Source organism: Sapajus apella, unplaced genomic scaffold (assembly GCF_009761245.1).
Source record: "Sapajus apella isolate SASKATOON/1434 unplaced genomic scaffold, GSC_monkey_1.0 scaffold88, whole genome shotgun sequence".
Taxonomy (NCBI): domain Eukaryota; kingdom Metazoa; phylum Chordata; class Mammalia; order Primates; family Cebidae; genus Sapajus; species Sapajus apella.
In genome coordinates, this window is record NW_022437028.1 from 865,026 (window position 1) to 891,815 (window position 26,790).

General features: G+C 43.4%; 1 protein-coding gene across 5 annotated transcripts in view; it reads right to left on the reverse strand.

Moving 5' to 3' along the window:
* The window catches only part of AUTS2 (activator of transcription and developmental regulator AUTS2), a 1,216,826-nt gene that overhangs the window by 67,091 nt on the left and 1,122,945 nt on the right, over nucleotides 1-26,790 (reverse strand). For all 5 annotated transcript variants that reach the window (XM_032254887.1, XM_032254883.1, XM_032254886.1 and 2 more), the window contains one exon: nucleotides 24,864-24,915. In XM_032254887.1, the coding sequence (XP_032110778.1) occupies nucleotides 24,864-24,915 (52 nt within the window). The remainder of the gene's footprint in view (nucleotides 1-24,863; nucleotides 24,916-26,790) is intronic.

The following is a 26,790-nucleotide window of genomic DNA, read 5'->3' on the forward strand; positions in this document are numbered from 1 at the left end:
TTTCTAAGACACACATTCCCCCTCTCCCATCCCTGCACAGGCACGTGTTAACGTTTCTGAAATCCAGATGTGCCCTGCAATCAACACAGCAGTTTTTAGTGTTCCTCACACCACCCCCTCCCCAAAAAACCAATATTAAGTCAATGGTACACCTTGTAATAGAGGTAGTAAATTGTTTAATGCATGGAATTAGACAATAATCCATCTAGATTAAGTACTACCAATCTAATTTAGCAGTATGCTATCATCTTTGCATCTAACACATGAAGAACGTCAGGATGAAAAGAAAATCATTTTTCCAAAAATAAACTGATGTTTTAATTCTCACTATGCCTTGAATTTTGATAAGCTTACTATAAAACAGAGAATCTGTTATTAGTTTTCTACACCGGGAGGGTTATACATCAAATATGGAATCAAATTGCTGACAAGCACATATGGAAGTAACTGAAAACATTCAAAGGTATATACGCCTCTGCAAAATCACACGCACATTTTCATTTATAAAAGAAATCCTCAGCCAGATGCAGTGGCTCACACCTGTAATCCCAACAGTTTGGGAGGCTGAGGTGGGCAGGTCACCTGAGATCAGGAGTTTGAGAACAGGCTGGTCAATATGGCGAAACCCTGTCCCTACTAAAAATACAAACATTAGCCGGGTGTGGTGGCGGACGCCCGTTATCCCAGCTACTGAGGGGGCTGAGGCTGGAGAGTTGCTTGAACCTGGAAGGCGGAGGGTGCAGTGAGTGCAGATAACACCACCGCACTCCAGCCTGGGCGACAGGGCGAGACTCTGTCTCACAAAAAACAAGTAGTCCGCTACATGTCCTTGGAAAGGTCTATAAACAAAACGTTAGTTTCAGGAATACTTGATCTATATTACTGGATTTTATTTTCTAGGTAATGACTCCTAACAAACCAGTTTTACATGTGGCCAAGGTAAGTTTGTTTTACTGAAAATACACAAACAGCAGAACGACGTGAGTATTTTTCCCTACAACTCAAAAACGTAAATCCAAACAGTTTCTCTGGGGAAAAACCAAAGCCTTTTACTTCCTCTAAATGCCTCCGGGTACCATGCGCTTGACAATCTGTACAGCGGGTGCTTCCTGCTGTCTGGCTCAAAAAGAAGAGCTCCTCCTATGGGGTGGCTCAGAGTGCGGGCTCCAGGGGCTTTCTGCCAAACAAGGTGTGCCATTTGCCAGCCCGCTGGTCCTGGGGCAGTTTGGCCTCTCTGAGCTTCCAAGTGCCCTTGGAGGTCTATGATGAGGTCAAAAAGCCCTCCCATCTTCAAGGTCTTGGGTTGAGAGGGTGTATGTGATGTGACCAAGAAGAACCATGAAACTTAGAACCCAAAAGTGTTCTAAACTGAAGCAATTGCAAAAGGGTTGTATAGGAAAGAAAAGTTCTCTTCAACATGCGTGTAAACTAAGAAGCTTACAGTCAAGAGTTGCAAAAGGAAAATCTCCTGATTAACATGATTAGGGAAAAGTACCTTATAAAGCACACCCCTTGCAGGTGATTCAAGAAGGCTGGCATTCTCTACTCCCAGCACCAACTCCTCACTTTTCACACCCTACTTCTAATTCTGACACTTAACTAAACTACTGGTTTTAATCAACATTCAGGTTTCCGTGGGAAAAAATTATATTTAAATAATCAACTGCAATGAAGTTTGTAAAAGCTTAAGTTATCTGACAAAGGATGCCCATGCACACTGGGTCTTCAAAAGTAAAAATAAGACAACATTGAAGGGCCTGCCCGACACTGCAAGGCTCCCTAAAATCCCCAACAGTTTGAATCTAAAATACACAAACACAATTCAGATCTTTTTTTTTTTTTTTTTTTTTAAGATGGGGTTTCACCATGCTGGCCAGGCTGGTCTCAAACTCCTGACCTCAGGTGATCCACTGGACTCGGCCTCCCAAAATGCTGGGATTACAGGCATAAGCCACCATGCCGGCCCCAGATCTTCTTGGAATTTGAAAGGGACGGGGTTTTCTAGCATTTATTAGAATGATTCACGTAAAAATTCTTAAGAATCATTGTGAAGAAGCATGTTTTAGCACACATCACAAAGACTTCATGGATACTCCCAACTTAAGGGGCGCTGAGCCCCACTTCAATTATTGATTAACCTGTCAGCCTGTTAGTCAGTTCTAATTAGTGAAATCCTTTTTTAATGAAAAGATTATGCCTTAAGCAGTTCTCCAGTTACAGGGTTGTTAGCAACTACAAACTAATTTCTGCAAAAAAAAAAAAAAAAAAAAGAGGGGAAGAGAAGAATCCTTAAATTCCAACGGAATCCAGAGGTCTAAAAGCTCATCTGACTACATAGCTGTAATTATTTATAGCATATAAAATACAACATACATGCTGTACACAACATTCCCCCATCTTCCTCTGTAGTTATTTTCCACGTATCTCTCCTTTCCAAAGCAGCTACATCTAAGTACCCCCACAAAGAATCTAAGTAAACTGGACTCATAAAGCAGTTTGAACATAGACTGAAAATAGGTTTTTTTTTTTAATTAAAAAATAATCAGGTAACACTATCATGAGGAAATTCACAATGTAGGATTTCCTAAAAGATAACCAGCCTGGGCTCTTTAAACTGATGTCATTTAAAGATTTTAAGGGGGTGGGGGCAGGATTGGGGGTCATATTCAATTTCAAGGTCAAAGAGACATATTAACCAAAAATGTGTGGACTTGACTGGATCCTGGATTCAAAAAAGAAAGGAAAAAAAGCTCGCTATTTTGTAAAAAAGCACATTTTGGAAACAAGCAAGGGAAGTTCAATATGAATTACATATTAGATAACATTACAGAATCACAGCTAACTTTCGTAGGTATGATAATGGTATTGAGATTATGCAGAAAGTGCAGCAGGTGAATACTGAAGAATCATGATGCTAACAAATGGTGCTAATCATACCATCTACCTCCAAAGGGCACTATGAGGGTCCCATGGGTTAATTCAAGTGATCAGAACAAAGCTCATCTCACATTTTAACTTTGAAATAATTTAGCTTAAAAAAGAGAGAGAAAGCAAATGCAGAAAATGTTGAGAATTGGTGGATCTAGGTGAAGGGTATATGAGTGTTTGTCATACTGTTCTTCCAACATTTCTACAGGTTTGCAATTTTGCAACATAAAAAGAAAGTGAGCTACGGTTCAATAGATCTGGGGTCAATAGCTGATTAGCCCAGGAGACCATGAACAGCAAAGCCATGTACAACAAACATCTCAGTGTCCACTGTCTCTCAGACAATGTCAGGTAGGCACTCAAATACCCAATCAATGCATAATTGACAAAAGAAGGCAGATGGATCACCTGAGGTCAGGAGTTCAAGACCAGCCTGGACAACATGGTGAAACACTGTCTCTACTAAAAATACAAAAAAAATAGCTGGGCTTTGTGGCCGGTGCCTGTAATCCCAGCTACTCAGGATGCTGAGGCAGGAGAATTGCTTGAACCTGGGAGGCAGAGGTTGCAGTGAGCCAAAATCACACCACCGCACTCCAGCCTGGGTGACAAGAGTGCAACTCTGTCTCAAAAAAAAAAAAAAAAAAAATTGGCACAAGAATTAAAACCTGGCACTCATACGTGTCAGTCGTGTGGCCTGTGGCATGTCATCTCCTTGAACCTCCATAAAGCAGTAACAATACCAGCCTTGCAGGTCCTAGATCCACTAGTGAGAACGTGTATCAGGAGCCCAGCAGAGCAGCAGACATATATTGGGGCTCAGCAAATGATGCTATTAAAGAACTCCATGTTTTAAAAATCCCCAAGATTGAAAAAAAGCATGTTTTTCATTTTCACCTGAAATGATCCAGATTTCTAGATGCAATGAGATGCCAGAGGTCTGTGTCCCTTGTGTTTGTATGTTACCTGAAATACACCCCTTTGCTTCTCACTCGTGTTCAAGGCCTTTTCACTTCATAGCTCACAAACTGTTTCTTCACATCATCATCAGATATGGGATAACCTTTCTACCCAGAGAAATCTGAGCTTGAACTCATTTTCCAAGCTCCTCAAAACAAGCTTCTGTTAACAAAGCAGAACGACAGCTCTGTTGCCTAAAGGTGCTGAGTTCGGAACCACTTTAAAAGGAATCCCTCAGCTACTAAAGTTCTGTAATTCTGAAGATGGTTAACAAACATGGCCTGGTGACAAAGAAAGAGAGAAGGGACTTCCTCCTGGAAGAAGTCTGGTGGCCAGGATGAGAACAGGACTGTTTTAGAGGGAACCAAAGCTGAAAGACAGAGGGTGTGTGCATGTTAAAAAAAAATGTACAATAAAAAGATCCCTGCGAACTACTCCCCTCTCCATAAACTCTTCGTAGGAACATGAAGAGAAGTACTGTGTGCCCATGAGGAAGAACGCTGAAAAGTTCTCAAGCAGCTCTCTTCTGGGCAATAGCCACCTTCATCCTCTCCTGTCTAATTCCTACAGACCGATGCCTGAGACTTCAGACAGGCCAGCGTGGATGACTCCATGCTCAAACGCTAACAGTATCCCCTGAGGCACCGGGTGTACTTAATACTTCCTCCAACTCTTGAGGCTTGTGAATGTTAGAGCAAACAAAGTAAGTTCAGCTTTCAATAAACCTTCCTGTCACCCTGGTGGCATTAAAAAAAAAAAATCTTCATGGTGAACCTTGGATCTGCCTCAATAATAAACTCCATGGAGCCATGATTCAGACTTTGGCAGGAAAAGCTCCTTAAGTTGAGGAAGAAAAACAGCAACGGGAAGGGGAAGAAAAGAGAAATGAGACATCAGTCTCGAGATCTGGGAGAGGGCTAAACTCTTACAAGAGCTGCTTGTACTTTTTTTTTTTTTAATCAAATTCCCATTCCTGGGAAGATGAACAAATTCATGGCTGAGTATCTGGTCACTAAGTTAACTCCAGTTCTTAAGTAACACCATCCTGAATTACCTTTGGGAACGTGAAGCCGGTGAGATGAGAAAAATCAGCAGAAACAACCAGAATTTCACCGTGTGGGGTGCAGCCAGCTTACAGTCTAGACTTTTCCATTTCTTTGTTTTAAAAATGTGTGTTTTCAATTATGATAGCGACAGGGAAAGCCCTGCTTGTTCCAGGCCGGTTCCATGTCTTCACTCCTGTTAGTGAGCCCTTTACAACCAGGCACCCTAAATGATTACTTTGGAAGGCAATACTCTTATTTACAGTGTACAATTCTTTTAATTGAACAGACATTTAGAAATCTCTGCTAACAGCTCGGAGGAGATACGGATGTTGACCCTGGGGGCTGCTGTAGTTGGCGTGAGTATGGAGGACTTAACCGGGTGTGGAACCTTGGGCAACCCGTTCAGCCTCAGTTTCCACACAGTCAAAATGGTGCTAATCATACCATCTACCTCTGAAGGGCACTGTGAGGGTTCCATGGGTTAATCCCAGTAATGAGAACAAAGCTCGTCTCACAGTAAGTACTGAATAAATGGCAGTGTCATCACTAGTGGATTGAACCACAATGACAAGCTGAAAAACACTGGATGATCGCTAGGGTGGTTATGCGCCCTGGTTTACGTAACAGTCCAGTGTGAGGCCTGTTGTCCCAGGATAATGATGAACAACAGTCTAGTTCACTCTCGGAAGTGTCCAGCCCTAGACAGTACGTTATGCAGCACCTTAATTATCACCAAGAAGATATACAAATGCAGCGTATTTTATACAAAGGGGGAATGAGAAAAGGCATCAGAAAGCTTTCTTTGTTTGAAGGATGTGAAGCAGCAGGGCTAGATCTGTTGTGTGCATTTCCATGTTATGGGGTGGTTTTTTTTTGGGACGGAGTCTTAACCTGTCGCCCAGGTTGGAGTGTAGTGGTGCAATCTCAGCTCACTGCAACCATGGCCTCCAGGTTCAAGTGACTCCTGTGCCTCAGCCACCTGAGAAGCTGGGATCACAGGTGTGTGCCACCACACCTGGCAAATATTTTGTATTTTTGTACAGGCGTGGTTTTGCCACGTTGGCCAGGCTAGTCTTGAACTCCTGACCTCAAGTGATCTGCCTGCCCCAGGCCTCCAAAGAGCTCAGATTACAGGTGTGAGCCACTGCACCCAGCTTCTGTGTTATTGTTTTCCAAGCTAAGGATACTCTCAGGAGACCAGAAGAAATAGAAAGCCAGGAGAAAAGGAAAGACTTGACTTGAGGGGCCATGCCTGCAACGGTGAGCTGGGATGGAAACTCTGGACTGTGGAGGTCGGCCGGGGAAGGCGGCAGAAGCAGCAGCACCTCTTGACCAAGAGGAAGAAATGTTCCGAGTTGAGGAGAGGAAACTAAAGCTCTTCCCCCACAGATGACCTCAGTCACTTCCAAAAGGCCCACCTGACGGGGTGGGTGTGGCACAGGGAGCAGACAGGCCATGAACCAGCTATGGTGCGAGGGGGCACTGAATGAATGAATGAATGGTGGGTGATGCATGCGCTACATGCTTCAAGAGGGAAGCTAAGGTTGCAATGTACAAATGCACACAAGTCATCAGCTCGGTAAATCTACTTGCCTCCAGGGCAGGAATGGAAGAAACGAGATGATGGGATCTTCACTGGAGCTGGCAGGTGGAGATGGGTCTAACAGAGTTCTCAGGGAGTGAGTGGTGAGGATGCCTTTAAAATAATTGCATTTTCAGGTTCAGAAATCTGTGTAGCATTTTTTAAAGATGAAAAGTGGTTTAACAGTGACATTCTGCCAAAAAAGGCAGCACCGCCCCCGAGGCTGGCTGGCACCCAGGGCCAAAGATCAGCAACGGACACGAAGAGGCTGGCGAGGGCTGGAGGCGCTTCAAAGAGGAAGCTACAGAGAGTGAATAAATAGCAGGGATTTCTTGTACTTTTGCCACCAGAGAACTCACAGTGGGTTGGCCTATCTATCACGCTTTTTAAAGAACAGGCAAAAAAGGATTAACCAGGGACAAATCCTCTTCCACCCACCCCGTGGGAGATTGATTTTCTCTGCTGATACATGCACACACCCTCAAAGGGTGCTATACAAAGTACGCCAGAGCTTGATGCTTTGGTAGGCCAGGGCAGGAGGGCCGCCTGAGGCCAGCAGTTCCAGACCAGCCTGGGCAACACAGCGAGACCCTATCTCTACAAAAATATTCAAAAAGTTAGCTGGGTGTGGTGGTATAGGGCTGTAGTTCCAGCTGTTTGGGAGGCTGAGGTAGAAGGATCACTGAGGCCAGGAGTTCCAGACTAGCCTGGGCAACATAGCAAGGCTGTCTCTACAAAAAATTAAACAATTATCCAGCAGTGGTGGCATATACCGATAGTCCTAGCTACTCGCGAGGCTGAAGTGGGAGCATCACTTGACCAGGATTCAAGGCTGCAGTGAGCTATGATCATGCCACCGTACCTCAGTCTGGGTGACAGAGCGAGGCCCGGTTTCTAAACAAATAAAAGTGTCAAGGCTGAAAACAGTCAAAAAAAATTAACCCCACTGAGATTTCCACCCATAACTACTGTCACTTGAAATACCTTTACAGGTTTTCCGACTTTGATCTCTATTGATTAGAAACGTACCTTTCCATTCTATAAATCTCATTTTGTGGGAGGTTAAGTCTCAGTATCACATGAAATCTTCCATAAAATGAAGTAACCAAGAACATCTGATACACGCCAACAGTGCCCATGGTGCTGTACTGAACCTCTCCTCAACTTTTCCCAGGCTGGAACGGCATTGCCAGCAGCTGCCACCCCAAATATATTTCGGACACGGCAGGTGAATGGCTTGAGGTCGGGGGGGTGGAGACCAGCCTGGCCAACACGGTGAATCCTCATCTCTACTAAAAATGCAAAAATTAGCTGGGCGTGGTGGCATGTGCCTGTAATCCCAGCTACTTGGAAGGCCGAGGCAGGAGAATCACTTGAGCTCAGGAGGCGGAGGTTGCAGTGAGCTGAGATCATGCCACTGCTACAGCCTGGGTGACAGAGTGAGACACTATCTTTTAAAAAAAAAAAAAAAAAGACAGGCAGGCAGGATGCAGGAAGTGTCACAGGAAAGGTTCAAACCTTGGGAAGGTAGGAGGGCTTCCTGGAGGATGTGGCATTTCAACAGAGCTATGAAGGGTAGGTATGACTAAGTTCACACATACTTAAGTGTGTACAAGCTAATTTGATGATGATGTTCTTGTGGTAGCTTTCTAATTTTTAGATATTTTGTCCCTCCAATTGATACATGACAAACCATGTAAGAAAAGCTCAACACACTGAAAGCATCGGTTAGATTTATTCTAAGGAAAACGCAGGGAAGTGTTCAGACTTCTCAGTAAACTCCTGGTCAAGCCCCAGCTTTCTGCTCTGAAAACTTGCAATTAAAAAGAGAATTGAGCATTTATCTTAGTTTTCCTTTTATCATATTTGAGTGTAACCAAACAACTCTAGTTGATGAGGGAAAGTGCCATTGTACAGAAGAATTTCAGCCAACGAATGTGGAATAACAGTGGAAAAGTCACCCTCTGCCGTCTCTAATGAATTACTGCATCAGGCAAGCAACATCAATAAATGAGACCATTACATAAAAGCCTGATGGGGAACATGTCAATCCAAGTATCGGGTTGCCGCAACCTGAACTCAATGAACAATTTTGACATCACTAAAACTGGGACGCCCACACACTGTATGTTCCCAGATGTGAGGCAACATGAGGTTCACTGCAGTGCCTATGAAGTTTTCCTGCCAAACAGTCTAACCTGAATCTAATCAAAGCTCCAGGGTCAACTTCCATTTACAGGAAATAGGAGGGACAGAGGAACAAGCTAAATGGCACCACAAGGACTTGCAGAATGTGGGGCAGTCTCCGGGACAGCTGACCTGGTTTCTGCAATAAGTCAATGACTTGAAAAGAATGGGAAGCTGGGGAGGGTGGAACACTTTAGATTTAAGACACGCAGTTATGTGTGCCTGTTTGTATCCTGATGTGAATAGATTGTGCAAAAGGACCCTTGTGGGACAATCAGGGAGATGAGATCATGGAGGTATATTCCTCAGATGACACTGAGGAATTACTGTACACTTAGTGTGATAACAGTATGTGACCAGAAATGTTCTTTTTTATAGATGTGCACTGAAGTATGTAGTGGTAAATGATATGATGTCTGACACATGCTTTAAAATATTTCAGCTATAAAGAAAAAAAGGTATACATCACCCTATTCAAACTTTCTATCAACTAAAATAATTGTGAAAAAGTCTTGATAAATATGAATATAGGTAATGGGTATACATGGGGGTTCATTTCTGTGTTTTCTATATTGAACTAGGGTTGAAAATTTTCATTTTGTAAGAAGCTCCCAATTCATGATAAAACTGAATTCACTTTCGTGTGTCAATTTCATCTTACATCTAAAGATACATTTCACATCTTTGAGTGGAAGCTCAATTCAGATATTTCCTATTGAAACAGGCATTCACATTTAACCCATGTGAATCTCACAGTGCTCTGAGAGGACTGGAAACATCGGTATCACCTGGTTACTTGAAATGCAAGTTCCGGAGACCCTGCCCACACCCACAGAATTAGAAATCACTGGAGGTGGGGCCGGCAAGCTGTATGTTAACAAGTCTTCTGGCTAATTCTGAGGCAGACTAAAGTTTGAGAACAACTGCTTTAACACAACTAGTTTTGGAAGATGCCTATTCCTGAAGGACAACTGAAAAAGCTTTACTATTTAGCTAACTTACTGAAACTTCTTAGAGTATTACATTTTTTGGGAAAACTCAGCTTACATGTTAGTTTTACGGCCTTAAAACTGTAATATTCAATACGGAAGAAAAAAGATTTCAAAACACTGCTGGCCGTTATTCTACAATCCTAGATAATGCAGTTTAATACAGAATTAACACAATTCTTTGTTTACAAAAAATAGTTGGTGGTAATCACAGCATATTTGTGCTGTATGAGTGTGTGTTTTGTGTTGTGACGGCCCCTTACACAGGTGGCAGGCTGGCAACGGTGGTGCGGCACCTGCCAAGCAGGAACTCTATGGAACAGTTTGTCTTTGAGAAGTGGTTGAGCAAGTTAGCTCAGCTGGTCACAACATAACATTGGCCCAAGTTCATGGTTTCAAACTCCATTCAGATGAGCAGAGCCCTGAGTACAGGCCTAGCGTCTGTCGCAACCATCCTAAAACACGAGTGGCCTGCTCACAAGGCTATGGAGAGCAGGAGGATTGGAAATCCATGACCTAAAGGCTGACGGGGCCCAACGGTAGGTGCAGGGTCACTTTGAACAGATCAGGTAAAGTTGATATTCAAAACAAAACAAAACAAAACAAAACAAAAAATGGAGACTGAGGCAGGAGAATTGCTTGAGCCCGGGAGATGGAGGTTGCAGTGAGCCGAAATCGTACCACTGCACTCCAGTCTGGCCGACAAAGGCTCTTGTCTCAGAAAAAAAAAAAAAAAAAGAAAGGAAGGAAAAAAAGGCTGCCTCACTATGAACAGACCTATTCTCTGTGCAATAGAGTATGACTTCACCCAGTGATTCTGAATCGTCTGAGCATTAACCAAACCTCACTGCCAAAATATTCTTCCTTGTACCTAGACCAGGGTTGTCTGCATTAGAACTACCTGGAAGGCTTGTGAAAACAGAGTGCTGACTCTACCCCCAAGTTTCCAATGCTGCAGGTCTAGGCTGGGGCAGAGATTCTGCATGGCTAACAACCACTCCGAGGATGCAGGTATTACTGAGGCAGACTCTGAGAACCACTGTCTACACCCAATTCTGTACTGAATTTCATCTAACCCTCTCCTTTTCATGGTGAGTTCCTTATCAGCAGAAACCTTGCCTTTTCCATACTCTATACACCTAGGCATTGTGCCCAGAAACCCAGTCCCTGACATATCAAGGAGACACGGAGGAGGCTGGGTGTGGTGGCTCGTGCCTGTAATCCTAGTCCTTTGGGAGGCTGAGGTGGGCAGGAGACTTTGAGCTCAGGAGTTCAAACCCAGCTTGGAACATGACAACACCCTGTCTTCACAAAAAGAAAATATAAACATGAGCCAGGCATGGTGGCTTGTGCCTGTAGTCCCAGCTTACTTGGGAGGCTGAGGCTGGAGGATAGCTTGGGCCAAAAAGCAGAGGCTGCAGTGAGCTGAGACTGTACCATTGCACTCTAGCCTGGGTGACAGAGTGAGGCTCTGTCTCCAAAAAAAAAAGTGAAAAGAGTGAAATTGCAAACCTCCCTTAAGCATGTTGGATTATATTTCTATAGCCCTGTCTCAGATGAACTCTGAAGAGGGAATAGAGAAGACGAGCGGGGAGTGAAGGGGCAAGGAAACAGCGTGTGTGTTTGTAAGCTAGTTTTTACGGCAAATGCAAAGGGTCACCAGTACTTGGGGCCCCTCTCCGAAGTCTGGCCCCACCTACTGCCAAACAGCCTCCCTCGTGGCTCCTGCCCTCCCCCTTCTAGGATGTCAGTTGTTCACCTGCACGGAAATGACAGCCGCTTGTCATGGTCGACATGAGAGGCCTCACTTGCAGCAGTAACTAGCATGCCATTTCCAAAGCTGTCATTCTCTGCTGTCAGCACAACCCACTGTTCAAAGATTTGCTCTGACATGAACCAGGCAGCGCTGTGACTGTTATTGCCGTGGACTCTTCTGTGCTCCGACACCCATGGCAGCTGCTGGGCACCCAGGGTTTGTTTCACCCAATTATTTGTTTGTCACTTGGAAGCCCAGGATGTCGAGCAGGTATTGTGGAGGTATTTTTGGCCTGACGCACAGGCAGAAAGCATAATGAGGCCCTCAGGTGAAGGTCTGTTTTGTCAGTTGGGTGCTAGGATGATGTGCAGCCCCAGTAGCAATTAGGATATTTGAATAAGATAAGATACCTGGGAGGATGCTGAGAGGGCTCCCAACGTCGGCCTTAACTTTTAAAATGCCAAAAAAACCCTCAGAGTAGGCAGTTTTCAAGTTTGTCCTGGAGCTAATACAGAAGGTGGAGGTGTAAAGCTGTCTTCCCTCAACCTGGAGGGCCCTGGGAAGGAAAGAAGGTTCAAACCAGGCACGCCCGGCCCGAAGGTGTGCTCTGGGGGTGAGGCCCTGGCCAAACAGGGTAATGGGTTGTAATGGGCCATGTGCTGTTATTCCTCAGAGGCAAGACCAGCGGGGAAATGGCAAGCCATCCTCTACTTTATTCTCAAGCTGCCTCAAGAGCAGTCCTTCTTCCCATGGGAGAAGAATCAAATTGATTTGATGTCTAACACCTTGGGAAGAGGTCATCACATAGGGCCATGTGGCCCCTACAGCCGACTGCACAAAACAAAACCACAAAGTGTAGTTTATACTCTAATTAAATTAACTCAGCCCCTCCCTCCTTAAATCCAGTCCTGATTTTTGGTGTGTATCACCTCTAACACCAACTCCCCCAAAGACACAAGAAGACTGCGAATAAAGTTACAAACCAACAAACAGCAAATGCAGCACTGACAGAATGAAGTTATTATCGTCTTCCAGCAAAAGAAAAGTAGAAGGTAAGACTGCTTCAGTCAAAAAGACCTAGATGAACTTGAAGAACCAGAGCTCTGATCAAATGCTTGGTGTATGAGAGTCTGTGACAGCTGGAGACAGATGGAAGGTGGTGACATTCTTTCGATGATCTACAGTGGCCCGTGTAAGCCTTATTTCAATTCTCGGTGGTAAAATGAGTCATCTCATAGAAAAAGAAGCTGCCTGGCAGTTGCCCCTGGGGTGCTCCTGGGCAGGGACTTTCCCTGGTCTCTCACCCCTGCCCCTACCCTCATCTAACCTGCAGCAATCCCTGCCTAGGAAGTGGTCTAAGTGATAGTGGTTCCACTTGAGAAGTCAAGTACAAAGAAACCCTCAGTACTTATACATACAGTGGGGTTTTATAAACATTTACTGAGCAGATAAATCATCTTGTAACAGCACCCCAGATGCAGGCAAGCAGAGAAGGACTCTGTATTGTTATTCTTATTCTGGAAGTTAACAGCTTAATACCTAACAGCTGGTATTCAAATTGTAGCCTCATCACTGTCTTCCCCACTCCTCCCTCACCCCGGGGCTCAATCCCCTCTTTAAGATCTTTCTTACACAGATGCAATCTCCTGAAGAGGAGGGAGGTTTATTCCTGTTCACAAGTTTAGGACTGAACTCCTGGTATTGGCTACAAGGCACTACTGCTTTCAAATGCCCAGTGTTCACAATCTCATTCACAGCTAGCAGGGAAAATGTGTGCCCTCTGCAGAAGCGTCAGGTTTTGAGAGGCCCCAAAATATATACGTAAATATTTTTTGAGACAGAATCTTGCTCTGTTGCCCAGGCTGGGGTGTGGTGTTACTAACTCTGCTCACTGTAACCTCCACCTCCTGGGCCCAAGCCATTCTCGTGCCTCAGTCTCCCGAGCAGCTGGGATTACAGGTGTGTGCCAACACACCCAGCTCATTTTTCTATTTTTAGTAGAGATGGGGATTATGCCATGTTGGTCAGGCTACTCTCAAACTCCTGACCTCAAGTGATCCGCCCACCTCGGCCTCCCAAAGTGCTGGGATTACAGGGATGAGTCACCGCGCTGACTGGTCCTAGAATATTTCTAACACCAACTCTGGCCGTTAGATTTACAAGTAATCTTGGAGGCCACCCCCCAGTTTCTCATGATACTCATGAGAAAAGCAAGCCAGAGGGAGTGATCTGGCCAACTTTACACACAGGCTTGAGCATGGGGCTTCCATCTTGCCACCTCCTTGCGGTACGCCAACCAGGTAAGAATTTAAACAAGGCTGGGTGTGGTGGCTCACACCTGTAATCCCAGCGCTTTGGGAGGCTGAGGTGGGCAGATCACAAGGTCAGGAGTTCGAGACCAGACTGGTCAATATGGTGAAATCCCATTTCTACATAAAATACAAAAAAATCAGCTGGGTGTGGTGGCTGGCCCCTGTAATCCCCGCTACTCTGGAGGTTGAGGCAGAAGAATCGCTTGAACCGGGGAGGTGGAGGCTTCAGTGAGCTAAGACTGCACCACTGCACTCCAGCATGGGCAACAAAGAGATACTCCATCTAAAAAGAAAAAAGAATTTAAACAACAAAATCTAACTGGAGAAACATGAAAAAAGTGGACTCTAGTGATAGGTGACGTACAGATCTTTATCACACTGTCAAAAACCTTTGCAATAGCTCAATTAACTCATTTAACACAGCATCAGTTTTTGAAACGGTAAACTCAAAGGGGTAGGTTTTAGTCTAATGGTGAGCACGAGCTGGCAGATTCTGGGGCTCTCTAAACAGGCGACATAATTCTGCAGTTTGAAAGTTGTCTGTTTTTGGTCTGCTGACCATTTGGGGCTCACCTCAGATCAGCTTTTCCACTTAAGGAAGTCTTCAAGTTGTTATTATTATTTTTTAATTGGCTGGGTGCAGTGGCTCACGCCTGTAATCCCAGCACTTTAAGAGGCTTGAGGCAGGTGGATCATGAGGTCAGGAGTTCAAGACCAGCCTGACCAACATGGTGAAATCCTGTCTCTACTAAAAATACAAAAAATTAGCCAGGCATGGTGGTGGGCGCCTGTAATCCCAGCTACATGGGAGCCTGAGTCAGGAGAATTGCTTGAACCTGGGAGGCGGAGGTTGTAGTGAGCTGAGATCACGCCACTGCACACCAGCCTGGGCAACAGAGTAAGGCTCTGTCTCAAAAAAAAGAAAAAATAGTGACTTTGCTATTACACCACTTGAAAAGTCTCTTTTTGCATTTCAAAATATGTTTAAACTCTTTTACTCTTCTGGTCAGGCGTCTGTTATCTCTTCAGTGTCATTGTCTCCAGAGCCTGTTCCTTGGTTGGTGCTCAATAATATGTGAACGAAAATAATTCATTTTAATATGGCTTCCACCTTTAGCCAACTGAAGGAATAAATGGAATAACCACTGAGGTCATTTACTTCACAGCTGACCGATCTGCTTTCAGAAGAAGACTCCTTGTCAAAGTAAACTTTATGGATAAAGAAGCCTTTGACAGAAGCCCAAGAGGTCCAGCAGAGGAGTTGGGTTTTCGGGGACAGGTGCTTTACTATGGAAAAACCTTTCCCAGCTATAAACAGAGAATGAGAAAATGATGTAATCTTGGCTAAAATTAGGTTTTAGTGTTACTCTGCTGAGAGATGTGAAAGGTGATAGATAAGAGGGGGAAAATGTTTTCCAAGTGGCTTTTAAAGGCGTCCAAATATAACTGCCTCCCACATCAGTCTATTAACGGGCACACTTGAGACGTTTCCCTCTTCAAAAGACTCTTAGAAAAGCAATGATGTGCTCTCAGCCTCCCCCTCTAGAAGACAAGGTTTACGAGGGTCACAGAAGCAGATCAGAGCCCACAGAACACCATTCCCTATTAACAGCATCCTCCCCAGCACAGATTTGGGCCTTGTGCTTATGTCATTGGTTGCTAGGGAAATGCCCCTGCTTGAAATTCCTAAATCATTTCTCATAAAATCTGGCTTAAAAGTAACGATCAGTTCACGTGAAGACAAAAGAATGGGCATGGAAGAGTGAGGAAGCTGGAGAGGGCTTAAACTGAGCCCCGCTGCTCTGCAGTAACTATGGTGACTTTGGCCACAGGTGATCAGATTATGGCTGACATCCCGGAGAAGTCCTGGATGGAACCTCCAGGGCTTTGTTTTATGAGAAGATAAAATACTTTGGGAAAGTGCTGGAGGAAAAGCCCTAGGGAAGCCCTTGCTGGGGGTTCCTGCCAGTGTCTTTTCCGCAATCCAAATCTTTCCCATCCTGTTCTGTGTCTCCCTCAGTAAGGACAGAGCTCCTCCTCCTTTCTATTCTCTGCATAACCCTGGAGCCCAGCACAGTACGGCTGTTATGAGCACACATCTGGGAGTAAGCTGGACTGAGTTCTACCACTTATCTAGCTGTGCGACCTTGAACAAGTTACCTAATTTCTGAGCCTCAGTTTACTCATTTAAAAAATGAGTGAATTACATATAAAATGAACAATACCTGACAAAAAGAAAGTCCTCAATACATGCTAGCTATTCTTATCTAACTTCAGTTTCCCCACCTATAAAATGGAGATGCTATTTCTAAATTATTGTTATTATTATTTTTGAGACGGAGTCTACCTCCATCACCCAGGCTGGAATGCTGCGCCATGATCTCGGCTCACTGCAACCTCCACCTCCCGGGTTCAAGTGATTCTCCTGCCTCAGCCTCCTGAGTAGCTGGGATTACAGGTGCACACCACCACACCTGGCTATTTTTCTTTTTAGTAGAGATGGGGTTTCACCATATTGGTCAGGTGGTCTTGAACTCCTGACCTCATGATTCACCCACCTTGGCCTCCCAAAGTGCTGGGATTACAGACATGAGCCACCGCACCCAGCCTTCTAAATTATTTTCTAAGTAACAGCTACTATGAAGATTAGGGGCCATAATGTATGTAAAATACTTGGCCCACTGTATAATTAGAACAAAATATGGTACAAGGTAGGCTACACACTTACTATACATTGCCTCATTTCAGCATCACAGCAGCTTTATGAGATGGGTTTGGTTGTTCCCATTTTACGGAAGGAAAAATTGGTTCTAAGGTGTTTTAAGGAGTCCAAAGTTCCACAGCTAGTAAGTGGTGGAGGTGGGATTCAAAGCAGTGTCTGTGAGAATCTTAAATCCAAAACCCAGGTTCAAAGTAACCATTACAGTGCATACTATTTTGCAGTAAAGTTTTATAGTAATCATGCTTCCTCAGGTTAATTATGCAGAGCCTAAACATCTGGCCAGTCCAACAGTTATCCCTTGCAAATCATTGCAGTCATTCCTGCACTTTGGGGTAATTTTTCCACAAGTCCCTCAAAGCCAGCAATAAGTTAACCCAGGTAAACACTAAGAAAGCAATTAATTTTTTGACAGCTTATCAGATCAAACTTAATAGAAAACCCCAAGCAAATTATTAGGGACCCAGGTCTCTAACGGTAAAAGCCTACTGAGATCATCATAAAAGCTATGCAAGCCACCCTCCACACTATTTGCATTAACACAGTAAGAAGCAACAGCGCCTGATTTGTCAGATTTCTGGAATGGGCCTGTGGCAGACAGCATGACCGTGTTTGCTTTCCCTTCCTTCCAAGGCCCATCCATCCCTGTGGGTCCCTCTTCTCTTGGGCTCCTCCCTGTGGGAGTTCACTTCCTACTCCAATGATGGCAGGCTTGGTCATGTGACTTGCTCTGGCCAATGAGATTATAGGAAATACCACACCCACATCCAAATAGAGGCATTCTCCGCTTCTGTCTCTGCTCTTTTCCCGTTTACCAGAAGCATAACCACCATGGGGGCTGCTCCTTTGGCCTGGATCCCAGAATAAAGACAAAGGAGAGCTGCGGCTGATTGGCAGATGACACCTAACACAAGACTTTTGTTGTTGTAGGACTCTGAGCTATTTTGTTACTGCAGCAAAATGTGACAAAGCAGACTCACAGAGACCATATGACCTGATATAGAAAAGCAAAGACATCTGGCAAGATCCAGCACGTACTGGTGTCAGGGTGTATACCAGAAAATGTTTTATAACAGAAACTGCATGTGGGACAAGGTGGCCCTTCACTCCAAGCCATACCAGTGGCAGAATACATTTTCCTCAACTGTTTCATTTCGTTCATGCTGAGAGGCTTGTTCAAATGGAAAATTCTGCACATAAGATGCACACAGACCTGATAGAGCACCCCACGAGGGACTGCCTCCTCCCACTCCCATCCATGAGCTTTAAGGGTTGATGAGAAACACTGGGAGGAAGAGAATCAGAGGCACACCTCTTATATCCAGCTTTCCTCTTGGAGGTAAAATGAGTCTCCAAATACCACTTTCTGGGCCACTTTATGGAATCAGGCCTCAGAATGTACTCTCCCAGAAAGTCCAGGCAAACTCAGTTCATAACAGAAGTCAGGTCTGCGGGGTGGAGGAGGTGGAGGGGGAAAAAAAAGTGGAACGGCACCTCCGAGTTCGGGACAGTCTGGAATCTCCTTGGTGAATTTACGAAATGGATCTTCAAATAGACAGCTGTTTCCACTTTTTAAAAGCACAGACTGGGCAAGTAGCTAAAACACTTTGATGTTAGCTCTGGGTTAAATAAAAGACAGCTGAGTAAAAGTTCAGGCACCATGAAATTAATAAAATCACTGTTGCACTCGTTCCACCAGAGGTTCAGGAATAAACTGGTAAAAATCAGAAATGCACGGAGCGGATTACTCGAGTGGGAATCAATCATCTTATCCACTGAAGTTTTCTGGCATTTCCTTATACAGTACAGTCCCTGGATTCATAATTCACCAAAGGTGCTTCCTGAGACTGAGCTTTCTGAGTAATTGAGACAAATTCTGTTAAATAAATTCCAGACGAGAGTGTATTTGACTTATGCACAGGAAAGGAAAGAATTCTTATGTAAGCCGCCAAACAATAGAGTTTTATCTTATCTGAGGAACTTATTGCCGCTTGCCTGTGTGTATTTTACTGCCAAAATAAAATAAATTGAATCAGCTCACACATGGTAACATGCTCTTTCCTAACTCATACTAATTGCTTGGCTAATTGATGTTTGTTGAACTTTCTCCATTTCATTGAGTGATTAGGTACAAAGCTAACAGTTGACATCTGTAGGCGCTTAACTGGCGTCTGTAATTACTGTTAATGTTAAATAATTGTTAGTTAATTGGAGTGGTAACTGACTGAATGGAATCCAGATTGTGAAGCAAAAAGAAACCTAGTTAAATAAACATACATTTTCAGAGAAAACAACATTTTTCTGCAGTTGTCAGAAACTAGAAATAATCCAGAGGCCATGGGCTAGCCACAGGCTTCCTCCATGTAGGAACCTTCCTGTCTGGGGTTGGCCCATGTGATTGAGCCCTTTGTCATTCCACTGTTCTCATTAGACTCTTGAGAACCAAACTGATATTTTTCAGTTCCAATTGTCTATCATGAATGTGTATTACTTTCTGAGACAACCAAATACTAACTACATCATTAACTACACAAAACACTAAGTATGAATGAAGAGAGGCTGATGAACATTCAAGTTTTTTGCCCAATATTGCCAAGGACGGAGAAAACTCTTGCAGAGGACAGCAGTAATCACCCAGTATAAGCCAAGGCCTTTCCACTGATCTCAGAAGTAACCAGAATGATGTTTGAACATCTGACTAAAAGAATGGAATCGGTTACACTGTAATCTACGCCTCCTCCATCACAGAGGCACTCAGGATGAAAAAGCGGCAGCTGTCAAAGTTCTACCCCAAAGGCACCATCAATATCACTTCAAAGGCTTGGAATCTCCCACCTGGTTCACAATTCCAGCGATGGGATCCAGTATTTCAGGATTCACCACCACATGAATTCACAGGTTCAGCAAAAGATCAGATAGCAACTATTGGAAAAATTTCGGGAGGCAAACACTTTCTTGGAACATGGAATTTTTTTTTTACTATGACTGGTGGTTTCACACTAACAGTACAAGGCATCTGTTTCCAAGAACTCTCAAGGGATGATTCTATACAACAAATTCTCCAAGAGTCGGCTTCTATAGGAAGGTCAATTTCCATAACAAAAGGAGCTGATTGCATGCTATTTGCAGTATGGAGTAGGAGGAGGGACTGAACTACTCATAACTCCTTTGTCTCTTGCATCAAGCACCAATTACCCTTAAATACTACTTAACTCTCCAGACATCTCTATCTCCTAAAAACCCAAGAAAATGCTCTGAAATAGTACAAAGAAGATCCAGAGGGAGAAAAATAAATGTGTGATGGTCTAACTTTCCCTGATTGAAGGCATGACAAAAACACAACTAATTTATAGAGCCTACAACTGGCACAGTGTGCTCTTGTGCCCGTCGGGAATGCACTTTCCATCATGTCCTCCCTACGACTAAGCCCAGGTCCCTACAATGAACTGTAAAATGGTCTCCATATGTTCATTATAAAGGGATTTTAAACTCTAAACCAAATTTTTTTCTTCAGAAAGCTATTCCACAGTCAACTGCATTATTTTCATGCACAGAATTATTTTATGGAAGGGGCTTTCTTTTCTTTTCTTTTTGAGATGGTGTCTCACTCTGTTGCCCAGGCTGTAGTGGCACAATCAGGGCTCACTGCAGCCTCGACCTCCAGAGTTCAAGTGATCCTCCCACCTCACCCTCCCAAGTAGCTGAGGCAACAAACACAGGCTACCACCTCCAGCTAGTTGTTTGGAATTTTAGAAGAGAGGTCTTGTTATATTGTCCAGGCTGGTCTTGAACTCCTGAGCTCAAGCAATCCTCCTGCCTCAGCCTCCTACAAGTTCTGGGATTAAAGGTGTGAGTGACCATGCTTGGTGGTAATGGGTTTTTCTTAAAAGTCAATGATGACCTTGATGGTAATATAACTCTTACCTTTCTATCACCGAACCAAGGAAATGCCTTGTGTCTAAACCTAAAGAATAACGCCATATGGTCACCACTGAAGAATTTACTAGGTACCTGGTTACTAAGCCAGCAGTATCTCTGGGTAACTTGTTTCTTAGCTCATCTCCTCAGATTTCAGGCAATTTTTAAGCTAGGTCTTCTTTCTACAATGCCGACAGAACCACACTGCCAAAAATATCCAAAGGCTCCACTCACCTAAAGGCTCCAACCTCATCTGTGTCCCACTAGAAATTTTCGGTGCAAAACCAACCCCAAGAAGAGGCCGAGTGGGTTCCACTAAGAGGCCTGGTGGGGCTCGGGAGAGGAAAAGCAGTCCCAGTCAGAGGGCTCTAAGTGGCCGGAGCATTGCATCCAGTGCTCTTCTTGGTGAGTGTCCACTAGAATCTCCCAGCTGACGGAGGTGAAGTGGGGTCCTGCCTATGAGGGTGAGCAGCTGCTCTGTTGCTGTTCACATTTCAGTAGACACTGGGTGCTCACAGTATAAAGAAGCAGAATGACAGGCTTCATTCCCCTCTGGATGAAACCCACCCCGAAGCCATTCAGAAATGCCCATTTAGCTGGACACAGCTCCCTGATGGCTCACTGAGGCGGCTCTTCCCCAGGAGGGCCCAGTTCTGCCCTGTGAGATACAGCTGAAGGAAAGTGAAGGGGTGAGAAGGTCACGGGATGAAATACGCCAATGGGCCCCTCTCACTGTCTATCTATGACTTGTCTTGGTTGCAGGCTAACTCCTGAGAAGGAGGACTCTGAACCAAGAAGTGGCAGCAATTCAGAGGTTTTTCTCTTCCCCTAACCTAGAACCACAGCCCCACACCAAGACTGACATCCTATAAACAGAGGGCTCTGCAAAACTCCTGACGCCTGCCTACTGTTCTCCTTCCTCCCAGACAGGCTTCCCTTCTTTTCTTTTCTCTTCAAGCGGTTCTGCTCTGGAGCAATCCAAGAGTTTCAGGAAAGATTCATTATCTTGGCAGGATAAGTGTGTGCAGCAAAGAAGAACTCATCTTCTACACTTTTGTCTACAGACCAAACTGGTGACACCACCGAGGTTCTAGAGTAGGTAAGAAAGGATAATAAATACTGGCCATGTGAATACAGTGAGAAGTTCTTCTTTGGAATAAATACCCCAGAATTTGGGGTACAAGTCCTGTTGCTCCCATAGCGTTTCAACCAACTAAATAGGGACGCTAAGTTAGTCTCTCTCTGTGTCTCTGTCTCACTGGGAAAATTAATTTTTTCTTTGGCAGATGGTTGAGTCACAAAGACAGAAGGATTCATAAAATTCACAGGAACATCCTGTAAACATTTAAACACACATAAAGATTAAATACGGCAACCATGACCTTGATTAAAGTTAAACTGTTTTTTGTGTCTACAACGCTAAGCCCTGCTCCATGCCACACCCCTTTCGAAATGCTCAGTTCTCATTGGGCATGTTGTGTGTACATGCAAGCACGTGCTGTCTTATTAACTTGTTTTAAAGCAGGAAATAAAAGGCATCAGAAGAAAGCGACCATTTGGAACACCTAAACACAAAAATCTTACTAGCCTATATTAAATTGGATGGCCTCTACAACACAGGGAAAAGTTGAAATAAAATCAATCGACAAAAGTGACACAAAAGATACTCGTTATACCACTCTGTTTCAACCCCTGCCCCTTCCCAATTAGTGGTTTTATCCCCACCAGAGATGTTGGCCCTGGAATAGGTTTTGTTATAATTGCAAATCCAGACCTAAGGAGGGGAAATGACTTATTCAAGCTCACGAGCTGACTGAAGGGCCTTGAGCCACGGTCCCTGCTGCCTCTGCCTGGAGCTTCATCTCCACACCGTGCAGCCCCCCATCACAGCTGCACCCCCCAAGCCCTCACCACAATCAGCTTGTGAGATTAGCACTGCCCTCCCACGGTGAAATTTTATGGACCAAATCTGCCTGCCACCAGGCTCAGCAGCATAATCTCACCAGCAGCTTAAAGCCACACTCCTCTAAGGCCAGAATACTGCCAGTCCCTTGAGAGGGAGAGGTGATGTGTAACTTTAAACATCTGGAGGTGGAGGGATACACGTGTCAGCTCCGCTGCACTCCATAAGCTGGGGCTTTGACGATTTCCCCAGTTGTTTGTTACCTGGTATAAATTTGCCCTTTCTTACGATGCTTTTTATTGCTCTTGGCTAAAGATACTCAGACAGAGAGGAGACCTGACTTTCAGGCAGGCCGGCCACCTTGTAGAAAAACTTGAACTTGATGTGCATGAATCTGACAGTTCCTTGAAGGCCTTGTCAACCATCCATCCTGTAAACACAGCCACTACCCGGAGTAAAAACAGACCCAAAACCACAAGCCTATAACGAGACTCTGCACCTGTCCTGAAGCAATTATTGACATTATCGCTACACAATGAATCCCTTTTTGAAGTTGTTTTCCTGATATTTAGCAGTTTGAATACTAATCCCCTTAACAAAACTGTCCCCAATGCTTTCCCCCTCCGCACCCCCCTTAATCTTTCTCCCCAGGGAGGAAGGGGGTGCTAGATACCAGTCAGTCTACTTTGCACCACCTGGATTCGCACTGATTCCGTCTCTTGTCATTCATGCTACCAAGAGGAATTAGCATAAGGCATTAAGGGGAAACTCTGGAGGAGAAAAGAAAGGCCATTTTGATGGAAATAAGGGGCAAAGGAATAATCTGCCATCAACTAAAATGCTTATTTGTGTATGGTTTCCCAAGCAAAGCTTAGAAAAAGCCTATGTTGATTTTAGTGTACACAAAGAAACCTTAATCCTTTCAAGGCAACTAAATCACCCCCAGAAAAGCAGCTCAGAAGAAAGGCACCCTGTCAGGGGGAGGACTATTCACAACCAAATAGATGCCACAAATCACACTCTGTAAGTAAACAAAAATAAGAATGTGGGAAACGTTTGATTGGAAAAGGAAAGAAAGGGGGGAAAGGACCGGAGGGAAGAGGAGAGGGGAGCTGTGCATCTGCTCTGGAGAGTCTGGGGCAGTGGTGGCCGGAGCATGGTCCCGCAGCCAGCTCTTATTCTGGGGCCTGAACCCAGAAGGGGAAATGCATTCCAAGGCGTTTAGTGGCCAGTCAGCAGAAGGCAGATGCAGTCACGTGTGGCAGAGGTCCTGGGGAGGGGCGCAGAAACAAAGAAGCCCTGCCTTTGGTGACTTGCCCTCTACCTCAGTCTCCCTGTCCCGTCACCCTCCTTTCTCACCAAGTGGTAGACAATTGTGCATTTTTACTCACAAGCACTGTATGCCATAAATGGCACACATCTCCTTTTATTGGGCTTTTAGCATTATGGGTAACACATTTATACAAACTTTCAGTCCATCAAAAGATATGATGAAATATAAAACCGGAATACTCCGTTATGCAATAAAGAAAGATAAAATTCAATATGACAGTAATTCTGGGAGTAACAGCAATCACACACACCTCAAGGGAACTGTAAACATAATGTACTATTTAAAACTGCAATTGGTTCAAATTCTAAAATAATCTGGGAGCTCAAAATAACTGCACTTGGAAACGTCTTACTAACCAGCTAGCAAAAATGCTAGCCAAGGCAACTACAGAAGGCTGAAATGGTCTCAAATTCCACTTTGTGAAGACCCAAGTCTGTTGAAGTGCTACCAGGTGTTGTCCACGTAACATAGAGATTATCACGGAAAGCACATCTTTATTTAGCAATTATCACGCCAGACCCTAAATCAGGCTCGATAGTGGAAAGGGGAAGATTAAATAGTTTTTATGGTTTGTGCCTTTCAAATTATATACCTTTCAGGGCCAGTGATTAGAGATTTCTCTAAATTTCATTATTTCCAACAATACTGTTACAAATGAAACTGCGTGGGAACCTTTTGGCAATGATTTAAGGTTAGTTTTCCCTTAATGTACTGTTATATCATTAGCCTCTTACTCTAGATTGTGGTTTGGAAGAAATTAATGGGACAGTGCATATTTAAATTCTGCCCTCTTGCTCATTTATTAACTTTACAGAAAGCCCACAGCAGAGTATGGCTTCGTTTATGACCATAATACTGTGAATACTAAACATCCACTGATTACTAGAGTCTGCAACACACGTCAGCTATTTATATTTCTCCTACTGCTGGGTAGTTGATAAGTAACAATAAAGATTCTTCTCCAGTACAGCTTTCGATATTAACGTCACATAACAGTAGTGATTAGTCAAATCAATTTAAATGGAGACTCAATGTATTCTTTTAAAATAAACTAGCTGTTAATGCATCGCAAAGTATGCAGACTTCTGTCTCAAGCAAAAACACGAAACATCAACAGTAGCTCCAGAATTAAGAGAGAAAGATCACACTGGCTCTTCTTCTTTCTTCAGGCAATGACAATGAAACGAACGTAAAAATAAGCCATTACTCAGAAGAACGAATGGCCCTTACCTTTGTTTACAATAACAGCGTTGAAGAGTTTTTCAGAGCTGGCATCTGATGCCTAAAAAACAAGAAGGGGGGAAAAGCGTTATTATTGTCATTAATATTGTCATCACCATCGACAATCCCATTATTTTAATTCAGTTTACTACATTTTACAAAAGCCTAGCAGGGAAGCAGCAATGTCCCCAAATCATCCATAAGGTGGTGCTAGTTGACTGCTTGAGAGAGACCTGCAGTGCAGCTATTTGCTGGGGGAAAAAAAAATCTGATTTTAAAAATGTGTCCTTATTAGACACATTATCTGTGCAAAACATATTTCCATGAGATGATACACAAAGCAATTCGGCTCACTCACATAATGATTTTGCAATTTCGTTGACAGATCATTATTTTGGAAACGGTATTTTTTTGTGTGGTATTTGCAGACATGCCTATTTTTCAATTTTCTTTCACAAATCAGAAATGCCTGTTATTTAATACTAAGTTTTTCCTCACTAAAAAGTGTCAGCCAACACTCTCAGAAATTAATTTCTTTTAAAGATTCATCTGATGACTCCAAGATCCCTGTCCCTTGCAGTAACCAGACGACCTTGCTGTTCAAAAAGACGCAAGCCAACCTGCCCAAAAATCTGACCACTATGCATGCCACCAGCATTATTTCCTTTTCATTTTCTAGAGAGCATGTCTGCTAATTATTACAGTGGCTTGAGGAAGGTGAAATAAGCCTGTTTAAACAGTAAAACTAAAGCCAATTTAAATTATACACTAACGTTCTGGAAAAGGAACATGAAGTTGGTTTGAAGGAAAATGCTGTAACGTTTCAGAAGCACTGAATATTTCTAGAACTGGAAAAATTAAAAATTAAAAATCTCCACTACTTAATGTGAGGCTATGTGTGCATTTAAAGTTACAATGGGCAAGCTATATTGACACTGTTTCTGCTACACAACCCTTGTGAGAAATCACTTCTCTTTCACACTTGATATACAGAGATGCATATTCTGAGAAAGCACAGCCTAGAATGTGGAGTGAGTATGAAAAAAGGAAAATATAGGAAATCGGGGGAGGGTGAATTCTGAAGTGCAGCATATTTTGACTCTGGGCTGGGTTTTACGGACAAAGAGGATATTCAATTTAGTCTTTCCATGTCATACTGACAAAGATGAAATATTCCTGTGTACATCTGGGGGACGTGTTCTAGTTCTCGATGCAAGTGATATAGAAAGACATAAAATATTTTTATTATGACTGTTTTTTGCTTTATTTAATTCTAACATTTCATTTATGGGGGTCTTCATATGATTAACCAATCAAGAAACCAATGAAGGTATGTGCAAAACAAATACTGAAGTGCAGACATTTATACCTGCAGCTTAACATAAGCCCTAGATAGGTTTTCTCCTCCTATTTTGCAGGAATAATGAAAAATACAGAGGGCCTTTCTGACAGTATCTTTCCATAAAAACAAGCTGCCAAAAAAATGTTAACATGGGAGAAACAAGTTATACATAGATCAACAATACTGGTTATAAAGTCAAAAATTCCATGATGTTATATTGAAATATTATGTGAGATTTCTAGGAATGTCAGTTTCCCAGCTAAAAACTTAAGAGATATGTGTATTTCACCGTCCGTTCATGAAAAAGTGTCTCTTAGAATGGCTTAGAATTCTTTTGGAAGGTAAATTCATGTGAAATTCACGGCTTACAAAATTAATGAACTGATATAAGGAAAAAAGAAAGTCTGTTTATTCAAGTGTTTTACCAAACTGACATAACCTTTGAAAATTCTGGGATCGCCTATTAAGGTGAGTCTTAACTGGGCCCAAGAAATATAAAAACAAATTGCTGTCTCCAAATGCAAAAAGCATAAACATACCTTGAAGATCTTGTTGAAATTTTTTATTGTTTAAAAATTAAAACAAAACAAACAA